General features: G+C 46.4%; 1 protein-coding gene across 1 annotated transcript; it reads right to left on the minus strand.

Annotated features, from left to right (window-relative positions):
• Positions 1-320: 320 nt before the first annotated feature.
• On the minus strand, positions 321-10,387 carry ccndx (cyclin Dx). Its single transcript, XM_028042949.1, has 6 exons — positions 10,261-10,387; positions 3,502-3,582; positions 2,864-3,045; positions 2,282-2,497; positions 831-1,136; positions 321-655 (listed from the first exon to the last, which is right to left on the minus strand). Exons 1-6 carry the CDS (start codon positions 10,385-10,387, stop codon positions 506-508), a joined length of 1,062 nt encoding a protein of 353 aa, XP_027898750.1. The 3' UTR covers positions 321-505.
• Positions 10,388-11,431: the final 1,044 nt, after the last annotated feature.

The following is an 11,431-nucleotide window of genomic DNA, read 5'->3' on the forward strand; positions in this document are numbered from 1 at the left end:
CTGAATTTCCCCCACTGCAGGACAGTAGCTCAATATTTTAACAAAAATGTTGAGAAACTCTGAAACATCTCCTTGAAAGGGAATAGAGACGGTCTATTTTAATATTTTATTAGAATATTCCAATATTATTTCCATTCCATATCCTCGATATCAAGAGTAATTTTCCTCCCCTTTTTCAATGTCTTAAAAATATATTTATTGCCTTTTCTATTTTTCAAAAGCATAAAGTTATGGCAAATCATAATAAATTAACATCAAAGAAGAATTAATAATTGCACATGATTATAAATAAAGACATAAATATGAAACATCACATCAATACCAATGCATACAATAAAATTAACATACATATCTGGCACATAACATAAAATACATGGCACATAGTGCATTGCTCACAAATAAATAAGACAAAATAAATTAAGAAGTTAAATTAGGACATGTTAAGCTCATAATGGATTTATATCAGTTTCACTGATAGATTTAAAGGGTTTGCTTGATTAAATGTTTAGAAATCAATCTCTCTCATGTCAGTCGGCGTCCCGGGCCTTTCGTTCTCCACCTCCTCGTCCTTCTCAGTGGGACCGGGCTGCAGTCCGCTCCGCAGCCGCTGCCTGAGGGCAAACTCGATCATCTCACTGTAGCACTGCAACACTGCCTGGAGGGGAAAACACACACACAAAAATTCACTTTAAAAACAAACAAACAAAAAAAACATCACTTTAAAAACAAACAAACAAAAACATTACTTTAAAAGCAGACAAGCAAAAAAGTTATTACACCCACCAAACATTTTAATACAGGATCACATCTGCGGTGTAAGGAGTTCTTACCGGATCCGTCTGACACAGCTCGGCAAGCGTCTCGCTCATGGCGGCCAGATGAGGCGACTCCTTGCTGCCCAGACCTCGCAGTGCACAGTTCAGGGAAGCTGCAGCAATAAGTGAGGGAGGGGCTCCCAGAAAACGGGAGTCACAGACGCAGAGGGCGGCCAGGGTGTCGCTGTGCCGCCTCAGCGTGGAAAGCAGCTCAGACTCTCCTCGTTCCTCTATGGAGGAGAGAAAATGTGGCAGGAAGTCCTGAGGAGTCACTGCTGCCGAGTCCCAGCGCAGGGCTGCGAGGATGACGCGCTCCATCTCCTGATGGACCAATCAGAACCAACGAGTCAATAAACCAATAAAGCAAGCAACCAACCGACCAGTAAAACATCCAACCAACCAACCATCCAACCAACCAACCAATAAAACATACAACCATCCAACGAACTGGAGGGACATGGAGTCTGAGTGGACCATGTTCCATGCCTCCATTGTCGAGGCGGCCTATTAGAGCTGTGGCTGCAAGGTGGTCGGTGCCTGTCGCGGCGGCAACCCTAGAACCCGTTGGTGGACACCTTCGGTGAGGGATGCTGTAAGGCTGAAGAAGGAGTCCTATCGGGCCTTTTTGGCCTGTGGGACTCCGGAAGCAGCTGATGGGTACCGGCAGGCGAAGCGGCATGCGGCTCGGGTGGTTGCTGAGGCAAAAACTCTGGCGTGGGAGGAGTTTGGAGAGACCATGGAGAAAGACTTCCTCACGGCTTCAAGGCGATTCTGGTCCACCATCCGGCGTCTCGAGGGGGAAAGCAGTGCAGCACCAACACAGTTTATAGTGGGGATGGTGTGCTGCTGACCTTGACTCGGGACGTTGTGGGCCGGTGAGCAGAGTACTTCGAAGAACTTCTCAATCCCACCAGCATGCTTTCCATTGAGGAAGCTGAGTCTGGGGACTCTGGGTTGGGCTCTCCAATCTCTGGGGACGAGGTCGCCGAGGTGGTTAAGAAGCTCCTTGGTGGCAAGGCTTCGGGGGTGGATGAGATCCGCCCGGAGTTCCTTAAGGCTCTGGATGTTGTAGGATTGTGTTGGCTGACGCAACTCTCACAACTTTCCCAGTTTCCCTGGATTGACAGACTGTGGTGGTGGTCCCCCTGTTCAAAAAGGGGGACTGGAGACTGTGCTCCAAATATAGGGGGTCACACTCCTGGAGAGGAGGGTCCGTCTCCCTGCTGAAGCTGCTACCCCCGCGACCCGACCCCGGATAAAGCGGAAGAAAATGGATGGATGGCATCCAACAAACAAACCAACCAATAAAACATCCAACCAACCAATAAAACATCCAACCAAACAATAAAACATCCAACCATCCAATAAAACATTCAACCATCCAACCAAACAATAAAATTGTACAAAATTTTATTGTATTTTGTAATGAAAAAAAAAAAGTCAATCCGTCTATCCCACCAACCCACCCTCAGGTCTGAAGGCTGGAAGCTGAACTCGGCCGCTGAGCAGAGGGCGTCAGCAGTGACGGTTTCACACTCTGTGAGCTTTGAGGCGATCAGGATGCATCCTGCAGCCAGGCAGAACGGTGAGACAGGCAGGGACAGGTAGGCAGACAGGTACCTGTCCATCAGGGAGACAGACAGCGGGAAGACGGCCTCGTCACATCCACAGTCACAGCACACCTGCACAGGAGAGAGGTCAGCATTTCAGTCACAGAAAACAAAAAACAACAAAAAAAAGAATTCCAACTTTGATCTCAGAAAATTAAACTAATTTAAACTGCTTGTACCTTAAGCTGTTTTAACGATTTAAAGTTCCTTTTCCTGTTACTGAAGAGTTGGAAATGCCTTTAAAATAAAATTTAAAAATCCCACCCTTCAGGTTTGAAGTCCAACTTTTCTGCTTGTACCTAAATTAACTTAAACTCAGACAAAAATCAGTTTAAAGTCAGATGTTTTTTTTCCAGTGGCTCTAATCCACTTCCATAAAAACTCTCTATTTGAACCATGAGTAAAGTTAGAAAGTGGGGCCATCAGAGAGTTTCCCACCTCCAGGGCCCACTTGGCGATCTCCTCCCGGCGCTGTGGATCCCGCTGGATGAGCGTGACGTAGAGCATGGAGGGCATGTAGCGCTCCTCCAGGCGGAGCAGCCTCTGGATCACTCGATGCCCCGACACGGAGGGGTCCCAGCGGGCTCGGAGCTGAGGCGAGCCCCCGGTGCTGCTCTGGCCTCCAGGTAGGAATGGCCGACATAAAAAGTTTATAGATATGCTACTGATACATATAAACACTTTATGCATCATTAATAACTGCATTAATTAAGCCTGAGAATCAGATTATGTGCTAAAAATATGTGTTTACAAAAACTTATCATGCTTACAACGTAATCTGAAATGTTTATTATAGCAACTCTAGATAAAATATATAAGTGAACACTTTGGCAAGAAACTGGTCGATTTTGCCTTAATTGATTCATAATAAGCAGTTATTAATGATTTATAAAGTGTTTAGAGATGAATTACTATATCTTAGTCATCTATACGGGAAGCCTTATTGTAAAGTGGTAACTTCTGGATTTATTGTGACAACAATCACTCATAAGTTTCATCATAAGAAATTTATCGTGATAATTGATAAACAATAAATGATAATTGATAAACAATAAACAATAAGCGTCCGCCCCTACCTTGAGGTTCACCCTGATTCTCCTCTGACTCCTCACACCAAAGAGACACAGGAAGCGCTTGGTCCATCTGCTGGGGAAACACTTCCAAGACGAAAAGAAAGAAATTTGGAAAGCTAGAAGTTTGGAAGGATGTGACAACTCTTCATCACTCCTCACTTCTCTCCCAGGGTTTTATACCAGCAGGGAGAAAAACGGAGGGAGTGACAGAAAGGAGGCGTGGACCCTCATGAGCGACAGAATATAATAGGAAGAAACAAAACGGTCTGCTCAACAGGTGGGGAGAAGGAGACGGAGAGCGAGGGGAGGAGCGAAGAGGAGCAGACAAGAGAGGGAGTGACCACAGGGAGCGAGCAACAGCTTGTCATCGACGGTGAAAGAGAGAAGGAAGGAAAAGCAAAGAAAAGGTCATCTCCAGATTCTGACAATGGGCATGGATGACAAAAGGTGCTGGGTGTTTGTTTACAACGTGAGGGAGAAGAGAAACACGTCAAACGCTGGAGGGGTTGATGGATGTCGCAAATATTCCCCCAAACCCCCCAAAAATGAGTCTTCGTATCAGGCTAGAAAGCTGTGAAACTTATCCAACAGGAAATAAATATAACGAAAAAACATCCCAACAGTTTAACCTCCATGATCCAAATTATTCTTCCCTAAAGCAAATAAAAAAGAGGTGAAAATGATAGAAAACTAACACTTTTAGAGAACTTGTAACTACTTGGTTTCATAAATCTGAAACTCCTGAGGTGTTCCTCAAAGCTCCGTTCTTCGTCCACTTTGTTTTATTCATTTTTTTAAAAAAGCACATCAAATAACATGCCAGAGTTAGACAGTTTTATCTGTAGTCCATCAACGTTCAATCAGTATAAATACATTATAGTACAAAGTAGACAAGTTAACAAAAATTGTATTTTTTGGAGCAAAAAATATAATAATAATAATAATTTTCCATCTAAAACAAACATATTAGAAATTTAAAAAGAATAAACCATCCTCTCCTCTCCTCTCCTCTCCTCTCCTCTCCTCTCCTCTCCTCTCCTCTCCTCTCCTCTCCTCTCCTCTCCTCTCCTCTCTTCTCCTCTCCTCTCCTCTCCTCTCCTCTCCTCTCCTCTCCTCTCCTCTCCTCTCCTCTCCTCTCCTCTCCTCTCCTCTCTTCTCCTCTCCTCTCCTCTCCTCTCCTCTCCTCTCCTCTCCTCTCCTCTCCTCTCCTCTCCTCTCCTCTCCTCTCCTCTGTATGTGCAACAGACAGTGGATCAGGGCAGGTCAATGAGCCGCATTGTCTCCCTTTACAAATCAGTGTCAGACAACCTTCTGCCTGCTGCTGGCTGAGCAGCACACTTCACACTCGAAGCACACACACACACACACTCGACACACACACACACGCACACAAACACCGTCCCCTGGGAGCCCTCTATGAGCCACAATGGGGTCACGCTCACCAGCAGAGATACAGATTGTGTTTGACACAGTCATTACAGGTGGCCTTTCACACATTTAGGAGCTCAATGGCGGCTCGACTTTCAAATGGGAGTTAAATGGACGGATGAGCTGACATCATGCGGCGACTTGATTTCAGCTGAGCATCAATTATTCATGTTGTTTTAACAAAACAGGGATACGCTCCTTTAACAGCGTCTGAACAAACATGGCTGCTTCTGTCTGAGTTTGTCTGGAAATTCACACATTTTAGGAGATTTTTAAAATTTTGATCAAACTTTATTTGTAAATATACTAATAAAAAAAACAGCGTATGGTGACTATAATTTCAGACAGACTGTAGCAATTGTGTGTTTTCAATTTCAAACTGTTACAAACCAGATTTATTAAAAAAACATTTTGGTTGCAGACTTGTTAAATGTAATGTTGTCATAATAATGCATAGAATATTGACAGAACAACTTAAATTGAAATCTTCAGGCAGAAGAATAAAGAAAATTATTGTTATTAAAACAAAAACAAAAAGTGAAGTTGGAGAAAATGTCAAATAATTAGCTGAAAACAAAAAGCATAAAAACTAGTAATGCAATTTATACTGTGTATTGTTGTCTTGATCCAATATCAAGTAAATACAAAGTCAATGTTATCAATTTCAATACTTTTTATTATTTAAATGTGACATATCATCAAACTTCTGATATTTAAGCATTTTTGTCTACTTTAATAACATATTTACATAATAAACAGAAACAATGAAAGCAACTAATTTGTGGGCAACTTTTGCTAAATAAAGTGCAAAATATATAATTTGAGATCAAATCAAATCAAAATCTTTTTTACAGTAGAATTGAGAAACTACAATACAAACATTTTTTAAATATCTGAAGGAAATCTGAAACTAATGTATCAATCTTATCATGATTGATCAGATACTGATACTGACTTGGCCTTAATATTATCAATATTTTGGATTGATTTTTGTTTTTATTCACCAATTAGTCCATACAAAACAAACATTACAGTCTGGCAAACAGAGGTTGATCTACAGATGAGTGAAGAGCACAAACAACAACAAACTATCCATCCATCCATCCATCCATCCATCTTCTTCCGCTTATCCGAGGTCGGGTCGCGGGGGTAGCAGCTTCAGAAGGGAGGCCCAGACTTCCCTCTCCCCAGCCGCTTCTTCTAGCTCCTCCGGGGGAATCCCGAGGCGTTCCCAGGCCAGCCGAGAGACATAGTCCCTCCAGCGTGTCCTGGGTCTTCCCCGGGGCCTCCTCCCGGTGGGACGTGCCCAGAACACCTCACCAGGGAGGCGTCCAGGAGGCATCCTGACCAGATGCCCAAGCCACCTCAACTGGCTCCTCTCGATGTGAAGGAGCAGCGGCTCTACTCTGAGTCCCTCCCGGATGACTGAGCTTCTCACCCTATCTCTAAGGGAGAGCCCAGCCACCCTACGGAGAAAACCCATTTCGGCCGCTTGTATCCGCGATCTCGTTCTTTCGGTCATGACCCAAAGCTCATGACCATAGATGAGGGTGGGAACGTAGATCGACCGGTAAATCGAGAGCTTCGCTTTTTGGCTCAGCTCTCTCTTCACCACGACGGACCGGTACAGCGCCCGCTTGACAGCAGACGCTGCGCCAATCCGCCTGTCGATCTCCCGCTCCCTTCTTCCCCCATTCGTGAACAAGATCCCGAGATACTTAAACTCCTCCACTTGGGGCAGGACACCCCCCCTGACCCGGAGAAGGCACTCTACCCTTTTCCGGCTCAAGACCATGGCCTCGGATTTGGAGGCACTGATCCCCATCCCGGCCGCTTCACACTCGGCTGCGAACCGATCCAGCGAGAGCTGCAGATCACGATCTGATGAAGCCAAAAGGACCACATCGTCTGCGAAAAGTAGAGATGAGATCCTAAGGCCACCAAATCGGATCCTCTCAACACCTTGGCTGCGCCTAGAAATTCTGTCCATGAAAGTGATGAACAGAATCGGTGACAAAGGGCAGCCCTGGCGGAGTCCAACTCTCACCGGAAACGAGTCCGACTTACTGCCGGCAATGCGGACCAGACTCTGACACCGGTCATACAGGGACCTGACAGCCCGTATCAAAGGGCCCGGTACCCCATACTCCCGGAGAACCCCCCACAGGGCTCCCCGAGGGACACGGTCGAACGCCTTCTCCAAGTCCACAAAACACATGTAGACTGGTTGGGCGAACTCCCATGCACCCTCCAGGACCCTGCTGAGGGTGTAGAGCTGGTCCAGTGTTCCACGACCAGGACGAAAACCACACTGCTCTTCCTGAATCCGAGGTTCGACTATCCGACGGACCCTCCTCTCCAGGACCCCTGAATAGACCTTGCCAGGGAGGCTTAAGAGTGTGACCCCTCTATAATTGGAGCACACCCTCCGGTCCCCCTTTTTGAACAGGGGGACCACCACCCCAGTCTGCCAGTCCAGGGGAACTGCCCCCGATGTCCATGCGATATTGCAGAGTCGCGTCAACCAACACAACCCTACAACATCCAGAGCCTTAAGGAACTCCGGGCGGATCTCATCCACCCCCGGGGCCTTGCCACCGAGGAGCTTTTTAACCACCTCGGCGACCTCGCCCCCAGAGATTGGAGAGCCCAACCCAGAGTCCCCAGGCTCCGCTTCCTCAGTGGAAGGCATGTTGGTGGGATTGAGGAGGTCTTCGAAGTACTCTGCCCACCGGCCCACAACGTCCCGAGTAGAGGTCAGCAGCACACCATCCCCACTATAAACAGTGTTGGTGCTGCACCGCTTCCCCCCCCTGAGACGCCGGATGGCGGACCAGAATCGCCTCGAAGCCGTGCGGAAGTCTTTCTCCATGGCCTCTCCAAACTCCTCCCACGCCCGAGTTTTTGCCTCGCAAACCGCCCGAGCCGCATGCCGCTTCGCCCGCCGGTACCCATCAGCTGCTTCCGGAGTCCCACAGGCCAAAAAGGCTCGATAGGACTCCTTCTTCAGCCTGACGGCATCCCTCACCGAAGGTGTCCACCAACGGGTTCGAGGGTTGCCGCCGCGACAGGCACCGACAACCTTGCGGCCACAGCTCCGATCGGCCGCCTCGACAATGGAGGCACGGAACACGGTCCACTCAGACTCCATGTCCCCCACCTCCCCCGGGACGTGTTCGAAGTTTTGCCGGAGATGGGAGTTAAAGCTCCGTCTCACAGGGGATTCCGCCAGACGTTCCCAGCAGACCCTCACAACACGTTTGGGCCTGCCAGGTCTGACCGGCTTTCGCCCCCACCACCGGAGCCAACTCACCACCAGGTAGTGGTCAGTGGACAGCTCCGCACCTCTCTTCACCCGAGTGTCCAAGACATACGGCCGCACATACTCCTCCATGGGCTGCCACCTTATCGTGGTGGAGGGGTTTGAGTGCCCCAATGATCCTAGGAGCTATGCTGTCTGGGGCTTCATGCCCCTGGTAGGGTCACCCAAGGCAGACAGGTCCTAGGTGAGGGACCAGACAAAGTGCAGCCCGAAGACCCCAATGATGAAGGAAAACCTTGGACTTGGTGTTCCCTCGCCCGGACGCGGGTCACCGGGGCCCCACTCTGGAGCCAGGCCTGGAGGGGGGGCACGATGGCGAGCGTCTGGTGGCCGGGCTTTTACCCATGGAGCCCGGCCGGGCTCAGCCCGAAGAGGAAACATGGGCCCCCCCTCCCATGGGCCCACCACCCGTGGGAGGGGCCAAAGGGGTCGGGTGCACTGTGTGATGGGTGGCGGCCAAGGGAGGGGACCCTGGCGGTCCGATCCTCGGTTGCAGAAACTGGCTCTTGGGACGTGGAATGTCACCTCTCTGGTGGGGAAGGAGCCGGAGCTAGTGCGTGAGGTCGAGAGGTTCCGGCTAGAAATAGTCGGTCTCATCTCGACGCATGGCTCTGGTTCTGGAACCAGTCTCCTTGAGAGGGGCTGGACATACTTCCACTCTGGAGTTGCCCAGGGAGAGAGACATCGGGCAGGAGTGGGCATACTTGTTGCTCCCCATCTCGGCGCCTGTACGTTGGGGTTTACCCCGGTGAACGAGAGGGTAGCATCCCTCCGCCTACGGGTGGGGGGACGGGTTCTGACTGTCTTTGTGCTTACGGGCCGAACGACAGTTCAGATTACCCACCCTTTTTGGAGTCCTTAGAGGGGGTACTGGAGAGTGCTCCTCCTGGGGACTCCCTTGTTCTGCTGGGGGACTTCAACGCTCACGTGGGCAACGACAGTGAGACCTGGAGGGGCGTGGTTGGGAGGAACGGCCCACCCGACCTGAACTCGAGCGGTGTTCTGTTGCTGGACTTCTGTGCTCGCCATGGATTGTCCATAACGAACACCATGTCACAAACTAACAACACCAACAACAAACTAATAAAAAAAAAGTACAAATTAAACTGGATACATTTAAGACAAAACGTAGAACAGAACCAAGCATTGTCACAAAAAAAACCTGAATTGTTTGACATGTGGGTTGGGCTGCATTTTTCATTTCTTCTGGGCAGTTATTTTCTGATTTATATTACTGTTATTCTTTGTTTCAATTAATCTAGGTCACAGATATTTTGAGCAAAAATGGGAGAGAGAAAAAAACAATCCAGAAGAAGGAATAAATAAGTAAATAAATTAAAGATAACAAAATAACCTGAATTTCATAACACTTTTAAGTTTACTAATGAGACCAAACAGGTCTTATATAAGAGATATAGTAGCTGGTTTACATTACAAATATGTGCAAAATTTTGTAAATATTCCACCAGTACTGAAGTTTATTTTTTTGATGTTTCCATTAAATAACAAATTAAAATCACACGTGAAAAAATTTGTTCACACTTTAAGTCATTAAAAAAACATAATGCACCAAATACTTCCTGTGGTCTTCCTCTTCTTGGTTTTTGTCAGGAGCAACATCCGGTTACTGATCATGTGACTCGTGTGATGCGGAAAAAAGTGCTTCTATCGCAGTTTTTTGCGAAATACACAAATTTCGGTATGGCCAAAAACCTTTCTTATCAAAAAACGGTAGATTTTTCAAAACTGTCGTGTTTCCATTAAGCGGATTTGTTTTCAAAATATCAAATTGCATAATATGGTCAATGGAAACTCAGCTAATGATAATCCTCCAACATTTACTCAGATGTAGAATTAAGAAGAGAATATTATCGGGTTTAAAGCTGTTGACAAGGCCTTTGACCAGGAGCTGAAAGCAGATTGAGTTTGAATGAAGGACTGAGTGAGACAGACCGTCCACTTGTTTAAGCGGCCTCCTAAATTCATACGTCGCAGCTGTATTCAAACATCACGGATGGAGAGGGTGGGAGACGGCGGAGAGCCAAAAGAGGAGTGCAGTGGGTCCTGAGAAGCAGGCGTGGCGGCCCGCCCCTCATTTTCCAGCTCATTTCCCGGGACAGAGAGGAACAGAGCTCCCATTTTACCTCCAACAGACACCTGCTGGTCACTGGGGGAGGAGAGGGAGCAGGATGGGAGGCGAATGTTTAACCAGCGCCGGTTAAAATGTTGTCTTACCCCTTTTATTGCTCTTACAAATAAATCATGAACAGAAAGTGTGAGGAGGACTAAACATTGTTCTCAAGTAAGGTAGAGTTCGGAAGTAACTAACTTTTTGGAAAGAAAATGCGTGTAATGATGTGGAAGAATAAGACACGTTCTTGAACAACTCAGTGCATTTATTTAACGTAACACAGATAACTTAGTGCTAGCGAGTGCTAGCTAGCACTAAGTTATCTGTGCTAGCTAGCACTCTGTCCGTTAGTGATGTGCGGATTGATACTGAAATGTTGACACTTCCGATACCAGACCTTTATGCTTTAAGATTGATCCTCAAATCCAAGTATCAATGCTTTCAATACTTCAGTAATTTGAGATAATGTATCTTAACAAGAGCACGTTAGAAAGTAACTAAATTATTGAAATCTTGCCTACATGAGACAGGGTTGATGGGAACTACTTTTTCTTTCGCCTGGTAAGTGTGTAAGGCGTAATGACGTAATACTTAAGGACGTAATGGTGAGTCATTAGACAGATTATTAAAGAAGTTATTTTCAACTTTCATTTTATAGTAGTTCTTAAAAATTATTTTACTTTTTTTTTTTAGATTCCAAAATAATTTTCACATATTTTGTGTCTTTCTGCTGTTGTCAAAATAGCCCAGCTATTGTACATTAGGCTGCTATATAGATGTGCTTCTGAGTTTAAAATAAATGCATTGTGTTCTTTTTATGAAGCCAAGATTTTAAGTGTCGCTACTCTTACTTGAATAAAATTTCTGGATACTCTACTCTCTGTGAGTAACTTTACTGAATGAAGAACAAACTTATTTTGACCAAAAATTCAGCAGACACAGACATACAGCTTTTGTTAGTTTAATAATTTATAGTCTTTCATTTATTATGGAAATTTTCTAACTCACCTAATTCAAAGTATGCTTTATTTGCCTTCTCTTTTTCTTTTAAA

Source organism: Xiphophorus couchianus, chromosome 16, assembly GCF_001444195.1.
Source record: "Xiphophorus couchianus chromosome 16, X_couchianus-1.0, whole genome shotgun sequence".
Lineage (NCBI taxonomy): Eukaryota > Metazoa > Chordata > Actinopteri > Cyprinodontiformes > Poeciliidae > Xiphophorus > Xiphophorus couchianus.